Genomic DNA, 25172 nt, shown 5'->3' with positions numbered 1-25172 from the left:
GTTTGTTATTGCATATTTGCCCTACTTCTCTATATTGGAATGTGTATTTGCCCCTATTTGGATAAGATGGAGTTTGACATGAAATTTGCCCCCGTTTTGTACTGATATTTGACGAACTTGTAGCAACCTTGATAATATGACAAAGACAAAATGGCACAAGTATTCATGCAAAAGAAGCATCACAAAATACCACAAAGTAAAAGCAGCATTTGGAATTAATGCTTTCATCAAGAAGCTAATTAGCTAAACAAGCATTCCAAATTTGTTGTTGAGCACTAACAGTGCTGGTCTGCTTGCCTTCATCGGCTCGCCATGCGGAGCCGCCGGTGCCTCCTACAGTCCTGCCTCACTATGCAAGCTCAAAGAAGTCGCCGCCTCCTATTTCCCTCGTGGAGCCACGCCGCTGCCGGTGCTACCTGCTCGCCTTGCAACTGGCTGCTCCGGCGTGCCCGCCTGCTCGCCTCACCTTGCCCGCTTACCCAACCGCCTCTTCGCCCTGCAGGTTGTAGCTAGCTGCTCTCCTGCTCCCACCGCCACCGGCTTGCCACGAGGACTTGCCCCGCCGCCGCGAGTTTGCCTCGCCGCACTGGCTTGCCAGAGCCTCCGCCGCTGCCGCCTGTCATTTCTCCTCTTAGGATTGGGAAATGGGGAATGGATAGGGAATGGTGGAGCTTTAGGTTAGTTCATGCCTCCAAGGGTAAAGCAGTAATCTAATATATCAAAAATCATTTTTTTTTCTTTTCATTTTCAATTCTTTAACTCACCATTGTGGGACCCATATAACTGCCATCCATTCCAGGGGCAAATGGCGATTTCTTTTTTAAAAAACAGGGGTAAAATCGTAAACCCTAAAAAATAAGGGCAAAATCACAATTGCAATTGAAAGTAGGGGCACGAACGCAATTGCCCCTTTTTATAACTATTTAACTAGCATGAAAAAAAGGACCTTCCCGCAAAATACAAAAAGAGTGAGACAAACCTTTCGCGGGTGACATTGACAAATGAGCTAGAGTAAGATGGTAACATGCTTAATTAATTACAAACACTGTCGCGCTGATGGTTTCCGTTTGTGAGAGTGATCCCTAACCCACCATCCCTCTGAAACCTCAGTAGGATGCCAAGGAGCTCTTCATCCCTCTCGGCGCCGTCGCCGTCGCCGTCGTCGACGACGCCATCTGCGACTTCCTCTCTGCGCTCCTCCCATCGCCTTCAGATGGTCCTGGACCATGGCATCCATGATGCTGTGGATCTTCTCGTGGGCCGCTTGCGCTGCCCGCACGAGCCGCGACTCCGGGAACAGGTCGACCAGGTTGAAGCCGGCGGCGAGCTTCGCCACCTTGCCTAGCTCCTCCAGGTACTCCTCCTGCCGCGGGCACCGGCCGCCGACGGCGGTCATCATGGCCGCGACATGCTCGCCGCCGACGACGTTCACGAGCGGCCACGCCGGGGACGACGCGGCGACGGCGCGCACGAGCCTCGCCGCCTCGGCCTCGCGGACGCGGCGGAAGGAGCGGGCGCGCCTTGGGCTGAGCAGCTCGACGGCGCAGGCAGGGCGTGGTGCGGCAGCGAGCCGAGCAGTCAGTCCATGCTGCCGATGACCGGGAGTGGCCATGGGCCCGGAGGGAGGATAGTGTTCTCGCGGGAGAAGAAGGCCTTCGACCTGAGCTTGAGCTTGACGAAATGTCACTTTCAATTATAGATTTCTTATATTTTCGGACGGAAGAAATATATATTTAGAGTTTTAGACGGACTAAGAGCTAAGAGAGTGTGATCATGAAACGGGAAACTCTTATAATCTATCAGGAAGGAAACTCTTATATATATTTGTTATTAAAAGTTTAAAAATAAAATAGCAAGATAGATTAATATTTTATATGCCACTTCACAAAATATGCAAATTTAAATATGACTTTTACAGTATTAAGAAAATAACTATTAGCAAATATATGTGAGTTAGAGTTTAATTACTTTTTGTTTTTCTATAATTTATGATGATCAAATTTGAAGGTACATATTTTATAGATTGATATATCATATATTAAAATTTATAAGTATTTAGATGGTATGAAAAATAAGGGGATATCTATTCCTCAGTGGACCAGAGTACATATCCTCATGGTCAGAGAGTCAGAGACAAAAATAAAAATCCAGCAACAATTTGTCCACTTGTACGAGATCCAATTAAGCTGCCGAAGTCCTGAGTGTCAACCTGCTGTGACAGATCACCAATCACGGCTAGTTACTTGACTAGTCTTTGAATTGTCGACAGCGACCTACGGAGTACTCCCTCCATCACACAAAAACCAACCTAGGAGGGGATATGTTGGTTTTTTTGGGACGGAGGGATTAGATAATAAGCCGCCACAACAAAAGTGTTGAACATGAGTTCTGCGAGATAAATACGAAAACAAACACTACTACAGGTATGTTCGGAACTCCAAGTTCCCAACTCCCTTGCTTCGTTTTCCGCGCGCACGCTTTTCAAACTGTTAAATGATGCTTTTTTTTGTAAAAAGTTTCTATATGAAAGTTGCTTTAAAAAATCATAGTGATCCATTTTCGAAAAAAATTTAGCAAATATTTAATTAATCACGTGCTAATGGACCGCTCTGTTTTCCGTGCGGACTATTTGGGATGGGAACCGGCATATGCGAACACAGCCGTAAGGATTCGAGATCATCATAATACCTACCATGAGTTACAGTGAGAAGAATATATATATATATATATATATATATATATATATATATATATATATATATATATATATATATATATATATATATATATATATATGTATGTATGTATGTATATGTATATGTAGATGATGTAGAGGCCGGTTTAATCCATTATCTAAAAAAAAAATATATGTATTTGTAGATCACCTGCATGAGGGAGATGGCCGCTGCTGCCGTGGCAAGCTGGCTGGCCTCACGCTGCGCCTGCGCCTACGCTGACAAGATAACAGCTGAGAACGGCGCTGGCGTCCTGTCCTCCGCCGCCGCCACGACGCTACAGCTACAACCATGCAGCACCTGCTCTGCCAAGCCGCGTCGCCGCCGGCGAGTACGACATGGTTACTGAAGGATCGACGAAGTGGATTTGAAGTGGGTTTAAATGGTTTTGAAAGTGGATTGAGACCATATAATTGGAATGGGTTGGTTCGGTTTGGACTGGTGAGGAAAATGGATTGGTCTGGTTTGGATTTTATGGGATGGCTAGTGGATTGGATATGGGGTGAATCTTGCCCCATTGGCAAGCTTAGCCGCGCTTCGGCCCGACCGCGGCTTACTTCATCCAATTAAGCTACTCACTCCGTCCCTAAATATAAGGGATTTTGGTTGGATATGATACATCCTAGTACAATAAATTTGGACAGAAAACTTGTCTAGATTCATTGTACTAGGATATATTACATCCAATCAAAATCCCTTATATTTAGGAACAGATGGAGTACATCTTGCATGCTCATGTAGCTTCGCTAGATCACGAGATTTAATTGAAGTGCAAAGTCATGGTAACACCAATACGAACTTCTTTTTTGTAACATTTGACCAAGGCATAGCGAAGCTAAAAAAATAATTAAATAGTACGGATTAAGCGAATGACATGTTTTTCTGGATGCAAAAGCAAACAAGACGAGATCGCACAGTATCGATCTCATCGAACAGAGAAGGAATACAATTGAAGAAAACGACATGAAATATGTAGAGACTAGCTTGAGAGGATCATATATCATCAGGACTTAGTTGGAGCTGAAAATTATATCGTAAGCACTCTTGATTTTCACCCATATTTTGATCGATATCACCATCTGGCCGGATCGATCAGTTCGATCCGTGGCCTTGAGCTTCAGGCAGGAAGAACTCTTCGTCATCATCGGTGTCGAGCGCAATCTCGAGCTCGGAATAATTCTCCGTGTCGACGCAGTAGGTCACCATGACTTGCTCCAGGGTGAGAGGAAGGACGCAGCTTTCTCCTTCAGCAGCACGGCGCCTGTTCACCATTGGTGTGGCCTCCTCCAGCCTCCCGTCGGCGAGGTGGAAACGCTCGTACGTCGCCGGGCCCGGCTCCACGACGTAGACGCATCCGGCCTCCACGGTGGGGAACTTGTCGGCGTCGACGGAGAAGCTCCTGGCCTGGCTGACGAAGAGGGAGCGGTTGCCAAGGCTCCGGACCGGGACGAACACCTTGTTCACGGTGTCCACCTTGTGCACCATGTGCACGCGCCACAGCACGCTCACGAGCAGCAGCTCGCCGGCAGACTCCACGAGGTGGTGGAAGTAGGCGTACAGCTTCACCGCTGGTGGTGGCACAGGAATGATGGGGATCATCTCGATGGTGTCCGCGGCGCGGGGTTGCGGACGAACACCTTGTTGCTGCTCACCTTCTTCTTCTTCTTCCTCGTCGTCGTCGGTGAGGAGGACGGTGGATACGATGGATCCACGGTTGGTGACGTACACCTCGCCGGCGAAGGGCGTCAGGTTCATGAAATTGTCGGGGAAATAGACCATTACATCGGGGAAGCCCTCGGTGTCCTGATCAACCCACCTCACGGACCTCCCTTGGTACCACGAGACGAACACCATGAGCGGCGACGTCGTCACGGCCACCTCCCTCACCTCCTCCTCCGCGTGGATGGGCGCCCTGAAACGGGCGATCTTCCCCGTGAAGGGGTTGAGGACGCGTGTCCCGTGTGGCGGCGCCGCGTCGGAGAGCAAGGGCGGCGGACGTGACGGCGACGAGGAAGCAGCCGCGGAGGCCCGGGACGCGCTTGCGGAGGAAGCGGCCGGTGTCGAGGTTGACGAACGTGGCGACGGCGGCGGCGCGGTGGTCTCCGGGGTTGACGTCGAGCTCGAGCATGGCCAGCTTCTTGGGGAGGAAGCGGGCGTCCTCGAAGTCAGCCGTCCTCGGGTCGTCGGTGCCGGAGCGCCACATGCGGCAGACGAGGCGAAGGTTGTCGTAGCAGTCGAAGTCGTCGGCGGCGAGGAGGCAGTCGCCGATGCGGATGATGGGGTCGGAGGGGAGCATGGACCAGTCAGGCGCCGCCGCCATGGCAGACACGATATCGAGATCGTGTCTGAAAATTTTGCGGCGCAGGTGAGTGTTTGAGCGCGTCGCTGAAATTTAAAGAGGTTTGTCTTGGTTATAACTGGCATGTTCAGTGATCACCCACTCTAATTTGCAGCCGTTGGATCAACATCAGACGGACGTTCTCTCTTTCACGACACCATCTTTTCCTCGAAACCCTAGCCACCAACGTTCCATTTTAATGGTATACATGGGCTAGGCCCATATTATCTTGAGGAAAGAAAATCAGAAAAATCTCAGGCCCATCATCGTTCAATCACTGCTGCTCCAAATTAAACCCAGTTTTCTTAAAAAAAAAAATCCCCTTCTTCAATCTCACCATTTTATATATACCTACACATGGTGCCGCTTACGTTGCCAAAGAGCTGCCGTCACCCGCATCTCTTTCACTGTACCTTTCCTACGTATTGTCGACTTATCATGCTATACCATCACACTAGTTGTTTTTCCGGTTTCGATAAGGTTTTCTCTCTACAGTCTACGCCGCTATATAAGTCACTATTACTCATAACTACCTAATAAGTCGACTATTGTTGCCTTGCGCTAAGCGATACCCAACCACTTCCACTACCCACCTACGTCATGCATGTTGCAAGTGGTACGCGCCATGCCATCCTCTTAAACACATCCCTACTCACCTTCTATTCCAACCCCCAAAACCTTACATACAATGTGTTTTGGAGTAAATCCAACGTTAAAAAAATAAGTATCTATCTAGTTATTGATTATATTATTAAAATAGGGTGATGGAGCCATGTTTTAGTCCAAGTTCCTAAGATATTACCATGTTTATTGAAGAAAAAGAAAAATAATAGCACAATTTGATCATCATAGGTATATATATAGGTTATAAAGATGAAGATTGATTGGTAAAGTTGTATGTAAACAAGCAAACATTATTATGTTAAATTACATAGCCCTGTTATAATTGCGCGAGAAATCCAACTAGCTAAGAGTGAAAATAGCGTGAAAGCTAACATGACGTTTATATGTAGCGGGAGTGCATTAACAAATGAATTAATTCTGGTTGCACATCTAAATCGGATGCGTCCTCACCGTGAGTGTATATAAGGATAATCTTGATATATCAGTTTTTCCAGTAAGTGGTTTATCAGAGTTTGCCTCCTTTTTTTTTTTAAGAATTACACAGTACAATGCAGACACTCATAACGCACGCGCACTCACCCCTATGAACACATGCAAACCCTACTGCCTCCTTTGAAAATGCTTCATATCCATTTTAATTGAACACATTCCAATTCTCACCATGAGTGTACTCTGTACATAAGGATAATCTTGATATATCGGACCCATCATATCTTTTTGGTTGGTTATTTATCACTTTAAGCTTCATCAGTTGGCCATATTTCCTAATAAACCAAAACGGCTTATTAGGAAATAAAATTTTCTTAATTTAATCAACCAATATAACCATGCGACATCTTGCAAAACATTTGTGGCAATCTGCTAACAATGCATTCAATCTAGTAGCAATTTCACGGCACATTCACTCATCTGAATCTCTCTTTGCACTTGCAACCTGCACTATATATATATATATATATATATATATATATATATATATATATATATATATATATATATATATATATATATATATATATATACTTGCCAATTCAGTAACATTATCTGAAGTAATTGAGATTTCAGATATGATTCTATTTATTTCCGAAATGTGAAAGTTAATAGTCGTTCACAAAGGCAAAAGGACCTTCCAATTGCTAGTAGAAAATAAACGCAACTATATATGTATGTAGATGTAGCAGTAGTATCCTCAAATCGTGAGGTCCTCGAGCAACTCATCAAGCTCCTTCTCGTCAGGTGGGTTCAGATCAATGCACCCGATTCCCATGGCGATCTCTTCCATCTCATCGCCGTCTCGCTTCCAGCCGCCACCATCCTGCAGCTTCCTACGACTACCCTTCTCGTAGATCTTCTTGACAAGCACTGCATCCGGCAGCCATGGCTCTCGACGTCATGGTTGTTCACGTTGGCGCCGTAGAGGTCGTACCCGAGTGCGTGGTCGCCGGCGTTCAGGACGTGGCCGAGGTGCGTCCTCACGGTGAAGATGGTGTTGTTCTTGCCCAGGTCCGACGCGCGCGCGACCTGCGCGTACGCGACGCCGTCGCCGGCGGCCGGCTCGTGGTCGACGTCGAGAACGACGTACTCGACGAGCTGCCGGCTGGTGAGCACGGGCTCGAGCCTGCACCTGTCGTACTCCTTGATGCCGAGGTGGACGACGCGGAGCGTGGTGGTGTCGAGCAGCGCGAGCGCGTTGGTGACCTTGACGCAGAGGACGATGGGGCCGAGGCCGCCGAGGTCGCGGGACGCCTCCTTGGGGAGGAAGACGAGGTCGTCGCGGCACACCGGGCAGAGCTCCACGGCGAAGGTGTGCCTCGTGTCGTGCGAGGCCGAGGCGAGCTGCTTGGACGCGACGACGCGGGCGGGCGACAGCGAGGTGACGAGGTCGACGAGGTGGGCGGCGCGGGAGCGCGACGCGAAGAAGAAGTCGAGACCGCCGCCGCCGCGCGCCGCGCCGACGCGGAGGGCGTCGCCGGCGGCGCCGTGGGCGACGACCTGCTGCTCGAGGTGGAGCAGCGTGCGGCGGTGCGACGCGCGCTGCCGCACCTGCACGACGGCGGTCTAGCCGCACTGGTCGGGGGGCTCAGCCCGCGCTCTCGTCATGGCGCACGCGTCGCAGAGGCGGTAGTGGACGGCGAACTCCACGACGTGGCCCTGCTCCAGCGTGACGCCGCCGCTGCTGCCGTGGAGGACCTCGCCGCGGAGGCGGAGGCGGAGCATGAGGAGCCTCGAGTGGGGCTCGGTGAAGACGAACTCCGCGGCGGCGAGGGCGACGCCGAGGCGGGCGATGTGGCGGTCGACGCGGCGGAGGAGGAACCTCATGAGCTCCGGCGACTCCGGCGCGGCGCGGAGCCAGAGCCGCGGAGATTGGAGGTAGGAGGAGCAATACGGGCAGTGCACCACGTCGGCGTGACGCGGCACCCCCGCCGCGATGTCGACGCGCGAGCGGATGCAGAGGGCGCACGTGTTGGCCGCGTTGGGCGCCATGGGGACGCCGCAGGTGCAGCAGATGGACGTGCGCGCGGCGGCGGCCGGCTCCGGCTGGGGAGGGAGGAACTGCATGCTGAGTTGCACCGGCGGCGGCGGCGGCGGCTGCGACCACGACGACATCGCGGTTGGTTGTTGCATCGGCGGAGGGAAGGATGGACGTTCCGAATCGTGACGGCGAGTTTTCTTTTCTTTTTTTTTTTTAGAAAAAAATGACGGCAAGGGTTAGGGCTTGTTAATGGAAAGGCTATCACGGTTGATTAGTGTTGAATAGCTCTTGTTATGGACATATCTGTTGTATCAATCCTGTTCAAGACCCAAACACCAGCTTATGGGCTTTTCCCAAGGGATAGTATTTTGCAGCCCAGCTACCTTTTCAACCGCTTGAATATATCGCCGTTTCAGCGTACCGCGAGAATTCGCCTGATATATATATATATATTTCTAGAAAATCATATCAAGTTAATATGCAGGTTTTTCTTTTAAAGAGATTAAATTATGTCAACTTAGTATACGAGTTTTTTTTAAAAGATTTTTTATATGACTCCTTATGTATGTCTAAAAGCGAACGAAATTAAAACCTGACTCAAATACGGATCTATATTTCCAAAAGCGAATGAACTGTATTTTTCAATACCGTTAAAACCGACTCATACACATATGGTGTACCAAAGCACTGGCAAAATCATCTTCAATTTCTATAATACGGAGTAGTAGAATAGTTATGGTGATTTTGATGTCAGCACTAAAAAAATCTTAATCTTAACTAATTAAAAGATTCATAAATTTTCTTTCGTCACACTTATTTTCGTCCGTCAATCTTGCGATTCCCTCTTCCACTCTCGTGCGTGTGTGCGTTAGTCCGTCTCCGATAGTTAGCGCGGAAAAAGATTACAGTAGAGATGATAGGATTTGGATAGGGCTCTATTCTTACCTAGATATGAAGCGGTTTTGCTTTGATTCTTGGAAAAAGAGAAAGAGGAGGATATAAAGATTGAAACCCCTCAATCAATTTCATATTATCTTTAAAAATGTGGCCGGATTTCATGGATGCGGCGACATCAGGAAGCGTCCGGAAGATGAGAAACTGGACGGAGGAAGGGGACGGTACTGTAGCGCTGGGCCCATGTGACAGTGAGATGACGAGGGGGAGGGTAATTAGACTTCTGTTGCTTGTTGGGTCAGAGACGTGTTTGCGGGCTGAGGCGGATTGGAGAATAAGGGATGAAAGCGGGCCGGCTCGGCTGTGGGCTAAGGGAGGCCATGGGCTGAAAATGGCCCAGTTGTAATGAGGATTTTATTTAGATTTTCATTTAAATAAATGCTGAAATGATGTTTGTATTATTAAAAACAGCAATTAAGCTCTGAAAATTTCAATAAAATTTCAAAGAGTATAATTAACTATGGAGAATTTAACAAAAAATAAATCCAGCCATATCAATTTTATTTCCTACACCCCCGCAAAAAAAATATTTCCTACACTTCCTTTACTTTTCAATTAATTTAAACACCTAGCTACTTAAAAAATTTGTATTTTAGTTAATTACTAGAAAAAATACCCGTGTGTTACAACGAGTAAAAATATTTTTTTATCCTATACATTGTTATATATTCATTCCTTTCCAATAAGTTTGTGCTATCATAGTCGTCACGCTCATTGAAACAGACTATTATAAAAGTTGAAGATGTTTTTGCAGGTATTTTGGTACGTTATCCGTGTATGAGTCGGTTTTTAAGTTTGTTAGCTTTTGGAAATACATATGTGTATTTGAGTCGGTTTTTAGATTCGTTCGTTTGTTGGAAATATAAAATGAGTCGTATAAGAAAACTCGCATGCTAACTTTAGACGAATGGACTCCTAACTGTAGTTCATGTTTTTTTAAAAATATATATATCCAAGCGAATTTTCACGGTGAATTTCATCTTAACTAAACCATGTAACAATAATAAGATTAAAATAGTTTTCACCCATTGCAACGCACGTTTTTTTAGTAATAATTAAAGAAAACAACACTAAGTCAACCCACTGTATTTTTTCAGCGGAATTCAATTCAATGGATTAGCATCTCTAGGTCGTAGTTTTTTTTTTTAAAACAGAAGCTCGTACCTTACTAAGGAGAGAAAATATCGGGACTGTTTGTCTGGTAAAACAATCTTATCTCTATCGCTGTCTCGTTTTCCATGTCTTTCTCCGTCTCTCTCCTTTGTAAGATTATTTTTATTTTGTACTCAATGAAGAAAATGGAATCTTCTCGTTTGTTTTCTTTTCTTCTAGATTCTATGTCCGATTGGATTTTGTATCGATATTGAATTTGTGCAATATCTGTCTTACGTGATACCAGTGTGGGTGGGAGACGGGAGGGAATCGGACTGGAAAATAGCGCGGAAAAATCACAAAAAACGCGTACGGGGAGGAAATTGGACGACGTACGAAAATACTTAGCAAAAACATCTTTATGATAGGTAACGATAAAAGATAAAGAAAACATGCGATGCCAATTCGCCAACACAAACCATAAAGCTACGTGAGGGTCGATAAGACATACACGAAGCAAACATGCCAAGACGGACTCCAAAAATTAAACGACGAGATGAACCTGAGAACAAACTGTAGGGCTAATGATCGCGCGAAGCAGAGTGACGGAACGGGCCGGCGTTATTCAGCTTTTCACGAGAGTGGAGTTTAGCCCTGGTTGAAGGTGGAACGGCCGTACTCCCCGCTGAAAGGGAACGCCCCGCCCCATGGGTCTGGGCGGACGCTCGGAGTGGTGCTCGGCCCACGCCTTGGCATGTTGAACGGGTCCAAGAAGCCTGGCGGGACCACAGGGACAAACGGGTCGTCCTGGTTCACCAGTACTTTTGGCGGCAGCGGCGGCTTCATTGGAGGGAGTACCTTGCCGAACTGCCTCATGCAGTTGGGGATGCCGTTTGATTCGTCGGTGTTGTACGGGCGGCCGAGTATGTAGTGGCTCTCCGGAATGCAGTTCGCGTGGAGGTTGATGATGCAGGGGAAGCATCGGTATGCCCAAACGCTCGGCGTTCCACACGCACGGCACATGGTTGGGAACGAGCAGACCAGCGTGAGCTCGTGCTCCGGGTGCGCTCCGCTGCTCCGGACCGTAGCCGGGAGCTGGACGCACACCGGGTGCAGGAACACACCGCACGGCGTGCACTGGTAGTGCATACCCTCGATCTCGTTGGTGCAGATGTCGCAGTAGACCGGGATGCGGCCATCGGCGGCCGGCGAGGACGCCACGAGAGTCTTCGCGACGTCCGGTCTTCTGGACGTTATGAGGCCAGCCATGTCCGGGCCGGATCTCACCAGCGTGAGAGGGTGGTGCGGGTGGCCCCAGAAGGAGAAGGAGTCGGGCGAAGTCGCGCACTGCCCGTGGAGGTCGAAGCGGCATCTGTCACAGCTATACCGATAGGCATGGGAGCTGCCGCGCTTACATGCGGCACAGGTGAAGGCGTCTCCGTCGGCTTTCAGCACCAAGGTGCAGCTTGCGTGGAGACGGTGTCCTGCTATCGTTTGCTCCATTTTGGCACTTTCTTGGAGGCTTGGACATAACATTTTGGTAGTGATATCAGGATGCGGGGTGCGCTATATATGAACTGTTGCCTCGGCCAGGACTTTGGTAATGGCCGGGCGACGTTTGAATGATAACTAAGGCCCGTTCAATCTCCACATTTGGAGATAAAATTTTGGTTGAAAACGAGAAATGTCATTAGCACATGATTAATTAAGTACTTTTAACTATTATAAATTTTAAAAATAGATGTCCATAATCATATTTATTTTGTAGTCATCATAGTTTAGAGTCAGATTTTACTTACTACCATTCTAGTTTCACTGCTAGTTCGGTCTGTGAACCCCAACTTAAAAATCTTAATCATTCATCTGTAAATTGAGTCACGCTCTACCTTGTTCTTGTGTTCTTCGATTAGCATGCAAAGATTAACCTTCTCATGATCTACCTTGATATGCACATTTTGGATTCGGATTCTGTCCTCCTAACAACATGAACTTCAAACGGTTCTAGTTGCTGATCTAGAAAGAATCTCGGGGGTCTATGAATACTTGTTGAAAAGTTTATAGAGTCTACTTTCAAATGGTTTTAGTTCCACATTAAAACTCCTCCTCAGCTGTTGGGAGTCTGTAAAAAAATCCATGTACCTCATCAAGTCTGAGTCTGATTTGAGGTTTGGGCCTTGTAATTGTGTCGTGGGCTACGTATGCGTCCTAGGGCTAACCCTAGGATGTTTCTAATCATATTTATTATGTAGTCGTCATAGTTTAGAGTCGGATTTTACTTAGATTATTTCTGCCATTGTAGTTTCACCGCTAGTTCGATTTGTGGACTCCAACTTTAAGATCTTAATCATTCATCTACAAATTGAGTCGCGATCTACCTTGTTCTTTCTTGTGTTCTTTGATTCGTATGCAGGGATTAGCCTTCTCAGCAAGGTTGGCTGGGCAGCACACAGTTGATAACCAGAGGAGACGTGGTGCTACGATCGTAGGGTTCGGATCGTGTTGACCGGAAACTGGATCATGTGTGTCAAGTTTCTGCCAAATCGAGAGTTATCAAAATCGGAAGATCGGGACCCTAGTTCCTTATCATCTTGCGCGAGAGCCAACAACCTTCATTTTTGTTATCTCCCTCCTCCACATAAGTTTATAGTAGGTTTATAGTTCACTATTATCCTTGCTCTAAGACTGAGTTTGGATCAACGTGTTGGTTGAGATTTTCGATGACATTAAAAGATTTATTTGATCTTTTAAGATATATTTGAAACGAGTAGTACTTCAGAAAACGTATTCAATATAAACAAGAAAACAGTTAAACTGAACCGTAGAAAGAAACCCATCCTAAGGGGTGGTATTTGGCATTTAGCTTCACCTTGCTAAACCGAAAACCGTGTGATATAGTCCCACCTTTTCTTTAATTGATAACACCGATGTGACTTTCGACGTATTGTTTTAACCATTGATTTTTATTTAAATTTTAGTGCAAATATGAAAAAATAAGTCATCCATAAATTTACTTTAATGATAAAATAAATCACAATAAAATTGACGATGGTTACAATGGTCAAACGTCACAAACCAACGTCATCTTAAAAAACGGAAATAGTATTTTAAAGTTTACAATACAATTTATTGTGACGGTCATAGCTCGTCGCACTTTTCAATTGCATGGTACTACAAGCCAATTACGTGCTTAATATCCTGATGATTAAACTTGTCCAAGATGTAGTTAACATTTTTTAGCCATATTTCTCATGGCAAGGCGTAATAATTATTATTCCTTTCGATTTTTAACATATATGACACTATTGATTTTTATTTTTAGACACACTTTTAAATATTCGTTTTATTAAAATTCTTTTTCAGATATAGAAAATATAAGCGTGCGTAAAGAACCCTTAACGATAAATTAAATAGCAAGAAAATAAATAATATCTATATAAATCTTTTGAATAGGAAAAATAATCATTAAGTTTAATAATAAAGCTCACTGTTAGGTATGAGTCCATATTGGATTATAAGTTCATGTTAAATCCAATGTATATAATATATTAGATATACGGTTGTTTTCAGTTTTCGTTCTCCTGTCTCTTTATCTCACTTAGGGCATATACAATGGTTGTCAATAATAGTCTCTTAGTGTTGCTAATTAGGAATATTTGTTGACATGGAAGAAAAAGATAGAGAAGAGACAAAACATAGTTGTTATGCATAACAACGGCTTAGTAACGTCTCTTAATCACTATAATATGAAAATATGATTGCATAAGGGTAAAAGGATGGAAAGAATATTAACAAAAGGAATACTTTTTGAGATAATGATTAGAGCCTTTGTTATCTCAACTATTGTAAGGACATGTTTTCTAAATAATGTTGTATTGTGATAGACCATACTCGTCTCTACCGTTGAACATGTTTTTATGCATTTAATGTATTTATCTTGGTGCATGTATAGAGGTAGCTTTAGCAAGAGAGCCTACATCCTTCATTTTTTTTTGTTATTTCTCTCCTCCACGTAAGTTTCTATATTAGTAGCTGTCTTATAGCCCACTCCTGTGTTCGCAACGAAGTGACTCTTTAGCACATGATGAATTAAGTATAGCTATTTCTTTAAAAAAATTAGATTATTATGATTTTTGTAAAGCAACATTCCTATAGAAAACTTTTGAAAAAAAGACATCATTTAGCAATTTGAGAAACATGCACGCGGAAAATGAAGGAGGTGAAGTTGGAAAAGTGCACATTCGAACACAACCTGCATGGTGACCGCACGACAGATCTGCGCGTGGGGGACCTTGATCCGACCACACTCCCGCTACTGCTACGACAGTTGTGGCTTAGAGCATCTCCAAAATAATGGTCAATTGCTCTCTAGCCAAAATTTGGCAATTCTAACAGAAAAAAAAAACGTGTTCCAACAGTCTCTCCATCCAACTTGTCAAGCTATCCGGCCGGCAAAATCCCTTCCCTCAGTTGCCAAATCTAGTGAGCCACATTTACTTACTAACGGTGGGTCCCACAAAAAAATTCTCCTCCCCTCCTCTCCTCTTGGCCCCTCCTCTCTTCTCATGCCGACTGTTCTCGCCATTCACCTCACCTTGCCGCCGCCAACCGCCTCACCCTTACTACCGTCGCCCACCGGCATCCCTGCCACTACCGCCACCCTACGTCTGTGCCACCACCTCCCATCCTCGGCTCACCCGTACCGCACCGATATACTGTCAACTCCTCCCGTCCCATTGCCGTCCATTGCCTCGCCCCTATCACCGCGCCCGTTGGAGTCCTTGCTGCTGCTGCTGTCCGCCTCTCCCCTTCCGTCGCTGTCCCTACCACCACCTCCCGTCGTCAGCTCATAGAGGAAAGGAAGGAAGAGGAGAAGAAAGAGAGGGAAGAAGTGGTAGTAGAGGTCGACAGTTGGATCCATTTGTTATTTTATAGATGGTAATAGAGAGACTGTTAGAGTTACTACTTAGTTTGACTACCTAAATTAATTGGAGAGATAACTATATGGCTATTTGGAGAGTGTGATTTGGGTAAGCTACTGTAGATGCTCTATTGCTCTGGGTCGGCGGTCAGCCTGCTATTGCTGCTATACTACTATGGAGAATTGGAGACTTTGCCTATTGCTTGGCTACAGGACTGTTTGCAGCTGCAATGGAGACTTTGGCTCTCAGCTATTAGCCGTTGGTAAAATTTAAATTTTGAAACTTACTTTTGACTTTGGGTCTTTTATTATATTCTATATTTAACACTTTCTTTTAAACCATTAATGACATAATATAAAAATTTTAATCATAGTTATTTTTTTTATTTTCTAAACCTTATCCGTTGTAGGCCAACCTTGATTTTATTTTTGAATATAGCTACAATCAATAAAACTAAAGAAACCTCCTAGTCTCTTTGCTGACTTGGTGTGTGTTGTCGAGATCTGTGATCAGATTTTTATTTTTGACCAGATCTGAGGGACGACTTCCTAGTTGCGTCTTTTCTTTTACATTTTGCTGGATGTGCCCATACTGCAAACAAGAAAAAGGAAAGGTTCATTTTACTGTCCCAAATTATTTAATTAATTCATTTAACCCCTAAATTATCGTTTAGCTCATTTTACACCTTAAATTATTGAAAATAGAACGCTTTACTCCGTAATACTCCGTAAAGGTGTTTTTATTTTCCATTTCTCTTCTCTATATATGAGTTGTATTCGTAAAAAGTTTGGTGGGATTAATAGATGCATTATAACTTACCTCTTAAAATTTTTAAATTATTTTTATTACTCTTTATATACTAGACTGGAAGCACTGGGACTGATTTAAACATCAAGGCTTTAAATTTTAAGCAAAATAGCCATGAAAAAAGTTGAAAATATTTTAGAAATTTGATAATGCTGTATTGCTGTCATCTATGGCTCTACAAAAATTCAACTTAAAATATTTAACATGTATAAAACGAAACAAAGTAGTATTAAGTAGTAAAGTGAAACCTTTTTAATAGTTTAGGGGGTAAAATGAGTAGAAAAATAGTTTGAGAGGCTAAGTGAACTAATGAAATAGTTATGAAGTAAAATGGATTTCTCTTTCCTCCAAACAAATGCTTCCAACTTTCTTCCTACCCTAAGTTTATCCTTATTTGGAATCAATAATATCCATATTTTTCAAGGTAGTTCATTACATCAAACCTTGATGCTCACGTGTGTGCATAAAATTTAGAAAAAGAAAAGTCAATTTTACTCCCTCGAACTAATTCAATGATCACTTAACTCCTAAACTAATTTTTTTTGGCTCATTTACACACCAAACTATTGGGTGTGGTTCGCTTCTCTCCTTAACAACATTTATATATCTTTGTTACTTTTTATACAAGTTGTATTTTAAACTGAAATGTATTAGAGCCATAGATGACACCATCATCAAAATTCAAAAATATTTTTAATATTTTCATAGTTGTTTGCTTGAGCTTTACAATTTTGATGTTGAAATCAGTGTTAAGTGCTTTAAACCTACGTAAGCAGTCAGAAAAATTCAAAAACAAATGTGATATATATATATATATATATATATATATATATATATATATATATATATATATATATATATATATAGGGTAAGACTATTATACTAGAATAACTATTTTGTACCCCCCTCCCTCCCCCGGTCCCGCACCACCTACGTGCGCCATCCTCCCCTCTCCCTCCTGGCGCGCCCCTCCGCTCCCCTTTTTCTTTTTTTTTTCGCTCCCTCCCCTCCTCCCGGCGCACTCCTCCCCCTCCCCCCTTTTCTTTTTTCCCTCCCTCCCCTCCACCTCCACCTCCATCGCTCCCCTCCCCTCCTCCTCCCCTCCCAGCTTCTCTTTTTTTCTCCGTCCCGATCTCCCTTCTCTCATTTTTTTAGCTTTTTTTTTCTCTTCCTCCCTTCTCTTATTTATTTCAGGAATAAACTTTTTTTCTTCTCTTTTCTAGAAAAAATAAAAATAATTTGGTGAATTCAAAATTTGAACACATGATCTCATTGTTCATGCGAAGCTCTCCTAACCCATTCACCCTATGACACTATGCAATTAGAGAACATTATTATTTGTTTTTTTTTGTTTCGTATGTATGTTCAAATTTTGTGAGAACAAGTCAATTATGTTACTGTAGGAATCATACCAGCAGTAACGTTATCGAAGAAGTGCAGTAACATGATATGTTACTGCAAAACGTATAGTTTGTTACTACACTTTCGGCAGTAACATCATGATGAAAATTGCAGTAACAGAGAACGTGTAATAGTAACAGCGGTATTAATGCTTGTCTAGAGCTAAAACCTTTAACTCAATCTTTAGAGAGCAATATCCCTCAAATTCTATCTTATTTTTCTAAGACGTTTGCACCATTATGTTCATAAAAAAAGTGTTTAACAAAACTAAATCCATCATGACTATTTTTTGACATCGTTACTGTGGAAATCAGTCATTTTACTACACATTGACCGTCGTGTTACTGCACCGTTCCTACGGGACGAGAACTAAAAAGAGGTAAGTCTCTATCTTTAGAGAGCAACATCTCTCAGATAATATCTTGTTTTTCTAATATGTTTGCACCATAATGTTCATAAAAAAGTGTCTAACAAAACTAGATCCATAATGACTATTTTTTGATGTTGTTACTGTGGAAAGCAATCATGTTACTGTCGACGTTGGATGTCTCGACTACGGTATTTGGACAGTATGGGGATCGTCGGTGCTAGGATATACGCGAGACTGAGGTAAAAGAGATGGAGACAGGGATTTTTATACAGGTTCGGGCCCCTGAGTTGTCAGGTAATAACCCTACATCCTGTTGGCCGAAGCCGGTATTACTCTTATTCACCATAATCACACCAGTACAATATGGGGGTAGCCTATCTAACTGTTGTCGATATGTCGGTCTGAAGGTCTGACTCGTAGTCGACAACAGGGTAGTCTTCCTCCTCGAATCCGTGCCCGGCGAGATCAGAGATAGCGCTTTCGTATCTCCTGACGGTATCCGGAGACACCGTAGGGGAATAGCCATGCCTATCCCTGAAGTCGATATCCGGCGGCGTGTCTTAGCGTATGTAGGCTTGTATGTTGTGGCTTCTGGTGGGCGTGTGTTGATTGTCATGGGTGTCTTCCATGGTCCTTCTCCCCTCTCCTCCTAGGGGGTCTTGTATTTATACCCATCGGTGTCCCCTTGTCCAAGTAGAACTAGGGAAACCAATATGGATACAATCCGAGTAGTCCTTATCGTTTCCATGTAGAACTCTGGTTGTCTTTCCTTATCCGGAACTCCCTCGAGGCCAGTTTTCGTATAAGACATGGTATGTGGTGGATCCTGCCGAGATTTAGTCAACTACTATTAGGTATGTGGTATCCATAACCCTGACAGTTACTACACGTTGACCGTCATGTTACTACGTTGTTCTTACGGAACGAGAACTGAAATACTGTACAAAAGTGGAAGTGTTACTGCAAGGTAGGTACATGTTACCACATGTTTATGCAGTAACACTATCCAAAGATTATAGTAAGACGCATTGTTACTGCAAAACTTATAGTTTTTACTGCACACTAATAGTAACATCGCGATGCGATTGTAGTAACGTACAACAGACAAGTAGTAACAAGTAATAGTATAATATTACTACTTGTGAAGAGTTAAATTTCAAAAGACTAATCTTTGAAGAGCAATATCTCTAATGTGATGTACTATTTTTAAAACCGTTTGCACCATGATATTAAAAAAAGTGCATTCAAAAGTAGATCCATCATGACTATATTTGATCGTTGTTACTACACGTAACACATGATATTACTACATAATGGTCGTCTTGTTATTGTACTCTTGTGAGACGAGAGCTAAGAAAAGGTGGGTGGTGGGGGGAGTCAGCAGACGGGTTGTAGACTTGCTATTAAGAGTCAATAAGTTGTAGACTGACTAATCACCCCTCTTCTCCCGAATCATTGCTCCCCCAATCCTTCACAAAGCACTCCAAAACAATCACCATTCTCTCTCGAAGGCTCCAAGTAAGAAAATATGTATGTAATAAGGCTTACAACCTCTCATGCAATGTCTTTTTCTCCTTGAAAAAACATCGATAACTTATTGGTTGTTACTATGTTCATACAGTAACTTTACTAAGCAATTATAGTAACACATTATGTTACTGTAAAACATGCAGTCGTTACTGTACTCTTGCAGTAACACGGAAGACGCGGTAGTAACAGTAATGCTATAGTGTTACTGCATGTGGAGGATAAACTTTAAAATGTCAATTTTTGAAGAGCAATATCTCACAAGATATGCATTATTTTTAAAAACCGTTTTCACCATAATGTTGTAAAAAAAGTGCTTATCAAAACTAGATCCGTCATGACTATATTTGAACTTAATTAACGTCATTATAGCAAGTAATACATGGTGTTACTGCACAATGACTGTCACGTTACTGCATAATTCCTGCATGACGAGAGCTGAAAAGAGGTGGGTTGTGGAGGATGTCCCACGGGTTTGACCGATGTGGGGGCGCTTTGACTGACCTTTGACCGAGGTGGGAGGTGGGTTTTTGCCTCTTGAAAGGGAGGGGAGGTAGGTTTAGCCCATGAAAGGGAGGGGGGTATAGAATAGCTATTCTATACCCGGGTGTAGAATAGTTTATATATATATATATATATATATATATATATATATATATATATATATATATATATATATATATATATATAGAGAGAGAGAGAGAGAGAGAGAGAGAAATAGTCTTAAGGGAGTGAAGTAAACCGTTTCAATAGTTTGGTGTGTAAAATCAAAAAAAAAAAAAAGTTTAGGGGGTTCAGTATGCTCCGGTGAAATAGTTTAGATGAGCAGAATTGACTTTTCTCTAACTTCTACAACGTAACTCACTTACATTAACTTATTGTACCTTCTCTAATCTAATAGTTCAGGTACGTCTTTCAAGTTTTACCGAATATTTAAGCCATTCCGATATTTAAAACTCGATCGATCCCACTAGGATCGCTACATATATATAAAGGCCAGAGATGTGTTGGCGCTTCCAACTCCCAGAGAGCAAGTTCCAAAGGAAAAGAAAAAGAACTCCACCGTACCAAAGCAAAGCAAACAAGCTAGCTAGAACTGCTGAAAGGCTTGGGCATATCTCCCCTGCATAACAATGGAGCAAGAGATAAAAGGCCACCCTCTACACCCCAACTGCACCCTCGTGCTCGACAGCAGCGGCAAGCGCTTTGTGTGCAATGCATGCAAGATTGCCGGCTCAGAGATGTATATTTACAGCTGCGCCGCCGCCGGGTGTGATTTCAACCTCCACGGCCAGTGCGCGACGTGCCCGGAGAAGTTTAGCTTCTGGGGCCACCCGCAGCACCAGCTCGTGCTGCAGCGGTCAAGCCCAGACGTGGGCAGGGGGCTGCTGGAGGTGCGGCCAGACATCCATGCATTGATCATGTCAACCATGCCCAAGGGTGTCCTCCCAGTCGGCTGCGAGATGTGCACGCAATTGATCGAGGGGATGCACTACTACTGCGTTACCTGCGGCCTCCTCGTGCACCCAGTATGCGCCATGCTGCCCAAGCTGGTTCGCAGCGCGGCCCACGAGAAGCACGAGCTGGCGCTGTTCTGCTCCGCGCCAACCATGTGCGTCGCATGCAAGTTGCCCGCCATATGGGCCTACCGGTGCATGCCTTGTTTGGAATTCTACCACCAGAACTGCCTCCCGGAGAACGTCGGGATGTTCGCTAAGCCCTTCAACGGTTGCCCGCCGCACCCCATCTTTGTGCCACCGACGACGATGTCCCCTGTTAGCGACGGCGCTCGCGCAATATTCAACGATGCCAATCCATTTGGCGTAATACACTCGTACCGCCATCGAGGCATGTAGTCACACCCCCCTCCGTCGTCCTCCTCAACTATAGCTATATTTTTACTTGTCAATCAATTGCAACCATCTTCCTTTCAGCTTCCACTGCTACGGAATTACTTTTTCGCAAGTGGTCATTTCCACGCGGGTACTTCACCCGCTATAGCCAGGTGTATGTAAAAATAAAGATTTTCGTACGTGGGTTGGCACCGAAACCATATGCAAAAAATATTTTTCGCAGGCGCACTAGAACTTTGGTAAGAAAAACATTCCCAAAAATCTGTTAAACCATATCCCCACTCCTCGCCGGCACCAGAAGCCTGTTGCAATCGATGTAGTTGTCACTACCGAGGGTCTTGAAGCCAAGGCCACCGGCGGTGGAGGAGGAGCCCAGGTGCCTGTTCTTCACCACTCCCGCCTATTGATGGGCCCCCTCAGCCGAATCCGACCGTCGCGTCCTACCATCGCAAGGTTGCCGGCCATGGAGGAGGAGTCAAGGCGTGTGCTGTCACGACAGTAGTCCCCACTACTCTCGAGGCTGACAGCGGTGGATCCGCCCCTCATGCAGCCGGGGATGGCAGATCCGCCGCTCCTGAGCCCGGCACTATCGGATCCACCCTCACGCGGCTTATTGCCGTTGTTGTTGTCGTCGTCGTTGAGGTTGGCGGAGGCGGATCCGTCTCTCCCGAGATTAATGAAAATTCAAAATAAAAAATAAAATAAATTCTGAAATTATAAAAATAAAATAGAGAGCTCAAGTAGGAATAGGATTTTGAAACAATTGAAATTGAAAAATAAAAATTAAGAAATATTGAAAGAATAGTTCATATAGAACACAATATGAGGTCAATAAGAATTCGAAATAAAAAATAAAAAAAATATCAGAGAAAATGAAAAACAAGAGTTCAACTCTAGAAATAATCTGGAAGGAATAAGATTTTGAAATAACTGAAATCTATATCTCTATCTATATCTATATACTACTTTTTGACCGGAAATACCGCCAGGGCTTTGCCCAACAGTGCAATTTTATAGAACTCAAAAAATATTTACAAAGTTATAAGGAAGAAACCAAACAAAACTATAAAGTTTGTAACCAATCACAAACAATTTGTTTTAAGGGATTCTTCATTCTGCACATATGCAGAAGAACTTCCTTCACAAAAAGTGATCTCCAGGCTTGGAAGGAGGGCAGAATGTTCTGGAATATTAAACCATTCCGCTGCTTCCAAATGTGCCATGCTGCCAAAAAGAAAACCTCTAGGAAGCTCCTCTGAGCAAACTTGAGTCTTGCTAGGGTGATCATCTGAAAGTACTCCAAGTTATGATTCCACTGAATTCCTAATTGTTGCTAGCATCTGACACTGAAAGGGCAAGTGAAGAAAAGATGAAGCCTTGTTTCTCTGTGATGTGCATTGCACAAAACACATGTGAGATCATCATTCTCTTTGGCACAATGCCTTCTATCCAGCATATCTCTTGTGTTGAGTTTGTCACAGAAAAGCAGCCAAGCAAAAACTTTTATCTTCATGACACATTTGGTTTTCTATAGCCAAATCATGGGTCTGGGAGGTTGTAATGCAGAGAAATTGAGTTTATAGTATCTCTTGGCTACTTAAAAAGCAAAAGAAATTTCCATCGTCCGTACCAGGAAAAAAATAAAAAAACACGTGAAAAAATGGTTTCCGTCTTCCAAAAAAGCAAAATAAAGTACGAAAAAAAGTTTATGTCTAATTAAAAAAAATCATCCGGATAAACCGATCCCCCTCCCCCCAAAAGGAAAAAAGGGTTGTGCAAAAAAAGTTCCGTCGTCCGTACCGGCAAAAGGAAAAAAAGCGTGAAAAAAGGGTTTCCGTCTTCCGTAAAAAAAGGAAAAAAGTGCGATTTTTTTTTCTGTCCGATTCTTAAAAAAAAGTCTATATAAACCGGTCCTCCCAAAAAAAAGGGTTAGTGGAAAAAAAGAGTTCCGCACAATGTTAAAAAAAAAAGTCTGATTCCACTAAAAAATTTGGTTGCTTTTCCCAAAATTCAAAAAAAAGTTTGGTGGAAAAAGAACATTCCGCGCAACTTAAAAAAAAGGGTCTGATTCCAGTTAAAGAAACCGGTTTGGCATTTTCATCTTTTCCAAAATTCCTCAAAGTAAATTTGGAAATTTAAAAGTGAGTTCAATTTTCCCCTTTCGAATTACTTATTTTATTTATTCGAATTATCATATATCAAAATCAACCTAAAGTTGTCAAAGTTTATATAAACCGCGCGAGAAAAAAATTCCTTATAAAAAACGCTCCAAAGAAATTGTTAGAATAAAATGTCGATTATAAAAAAAAGGATAAAAAAACATCTGACTCAATACGAGAAAAAAACCGCCGTTTCTTCGAGAAAACCGTATGATTCAACGCGAGAAAAAACATCACTATTTATAAAAGAACCGCTTTGAATAAACCGTCTGACTCAACGCGAGAAAAACACCACCATTTATAAAAAAAATATGGTTCAGCATTGTGCAATTTGAAAAAAATTGTCTGAATTTAGAAAAAAAAACATTCGATTCCATGAAAAAGATTCGTAACGTTTGTATCGTCAATCGTCTACCATGTCGGTTTGGTTTTTTTTTTTTAAGCATTTGTCGAATGTTCCGACATCTAGAACTAAAACAAGTCTTGCTTGGGCCTTTTTTTCTGAGAACGAGATCAAATTGATGGACGTTTGGGTTAGATAGGATCCATCAATTTTTTTCCATCTCTTACACGACTTTTGTTCCTCATATATTCTCATGTATTGGTGGCCATGCAAGTCTTTGTAGACAATTGTCATACTACTATAGCTACTATTCTTTATAACATATTACATGGAAATAATATTTAGAAATAAATATATTTTTAAGTGATATTTAGAAAATAGTGCATGGTGATTCTATTTTTGTGTAGACTTGACCATGCAAGGCAATATAGGATTTGATTGATCCTATTTTTTATTGTAAGAATAAGATTGAAAGAGTATTTTAGATTATATGCATACTGCCACATGAATAATCTAATTATTTTAGGTAAAACAAAACACTGGTAAGGTTGCCATCGTCGAGGTTGGGCCTTTAATTGAAGCGTTCCAATTTTCCTTATGATATGTCTTAACTACAACGATCAATACAAACATTATCATTGATATGGTTATTCATGGAAAGCATATATTGTCATTAAAATTTTTCACCCATTGCAATGCACGGACAATTTTGCTAGTTGAAAAATAAAATGTAAGGAAATAATGAATATTGAAAGAATATAGTCCATATAGAACACAGTACTGGATCAATAAGAATTCAAAATAAAAAATAAAACAAATTTTCAGAGAAAAAGAAAACAAGAGTTCAACTTTAGAAATAAAGTTGGAATTCTGAGCTAATGAACACTAAATAACTAAACATGCAAGCATAGTATTTATTAGTACTCCTAAAACCTACATACAAGCATGCCACATCAACCCATTAAGCACACAATACTCAACATACAAGCATGTAGTAATAATATATATTCAATTTATTTCAAACTAAACATACAAATGCTAAATCATCATTCTCAAATCATTTTTATAATATTTCAATCCAAATTATTTTATCATTTATGTATTATCTAACATAGATCCCGCAACAAAGCGTGGGGCATCATCTATAAGATGAGCGGGGGCATGGTTAGCTGATAGCTACTCCCTCCGTTTTACAATGTAAGTCATTCTAGCATTTCGCACATTCATATTGATGTTAATGATATATCTAGATTCATTAACATCAATATGAATATAGGAGATGCTAGAATGATTTAGATTCATTAATATCAATATAAATATAGGAAATATTAGAATAACTTATATTGTGAAACGGAGGAAGTACTTGCGTTAGACATATTATGACGATCGTCGCATAACGCGCGATGGAGGTGCCAGCATTTAAAGTGTGATCAAGTGCTCCGTTGTTTCCTGACCCTGTTTAATAAATTTGAGGTTTATTAAACAGGTCCTGCTTTTCAATTGTACCTGTCATTCTAGAATTAGTTTTTATTATCAAAATATCTGTCGTTATTGTATTTCAAAGCAGTTTTAAAAAT

At 42.7% G+C, this 25172-nt stretch overlaps 2 protein-coding genes and 1 pseudogene across 2 annotated transcripts; all 3 read right to left on the bottom strand.

Moving 5' to 3' along the window:
• Nucleotides 1–898: 898 nt before the first annotated feature.
• On the bottom strand, nt 899–1612 carry LOC127760052 (ent-isokaurene C2/C3-hydroxylase-like). Its single transcript, XM_052284266.1, has one exon. The coding sequence runs from the start codon at nt 1610–1612 to the stop codon at nt 1130–1132; it is 483 nt and encodes a 160-aa protein (XP_052140226.1). The 3' UTR covers nt 899–1129.
• A 5274-nt stretch (nt 1613–6886) lies between these two features.
• On the bottom strand, nt 6887–8304 carry LOC127760043 (uncharacterized; annotated as a pseudogene).
• A 2421-nt stretch (nt 8305–10725) lies between these two features.
• On the bottom strand, nt 10726–11736 carry LOC127760637 (uncharacterized). The gene has a single exon (XM_052284926.1). It carries the CDS (start codon nt 11717–11719, stop codon nt 10865–10867), a length of 855 nt encoding a protein of 284 aa, XP_052140886.1. The 5' UTR covers nt 11720–11736; the 3' UTR covers nt 10726–10864.
• Nucleotides 11737–25172: the final 13436 nt, after the last annotated feature.

Source organism: Oryza glaberrima, chromosome 1, assembly GCF_000147395.1.
Source record: "Oryza glaberrima chromosome 1, OglaRS2, whole genome shotgun sequence".
Classification (NCBI taxonomy): domain Eukaryota; kingdom Viridiplantae; phylum Streptophyta; class Magnoliopsida; order Poales; family Poaceae; genus Oryza; species Oryza glaberrima.
The sequence above is the reverse complement of the archived record's forward strand: the minus strand, read 5'-3'. Positions and strand labels throughout refer to the sequence as shown.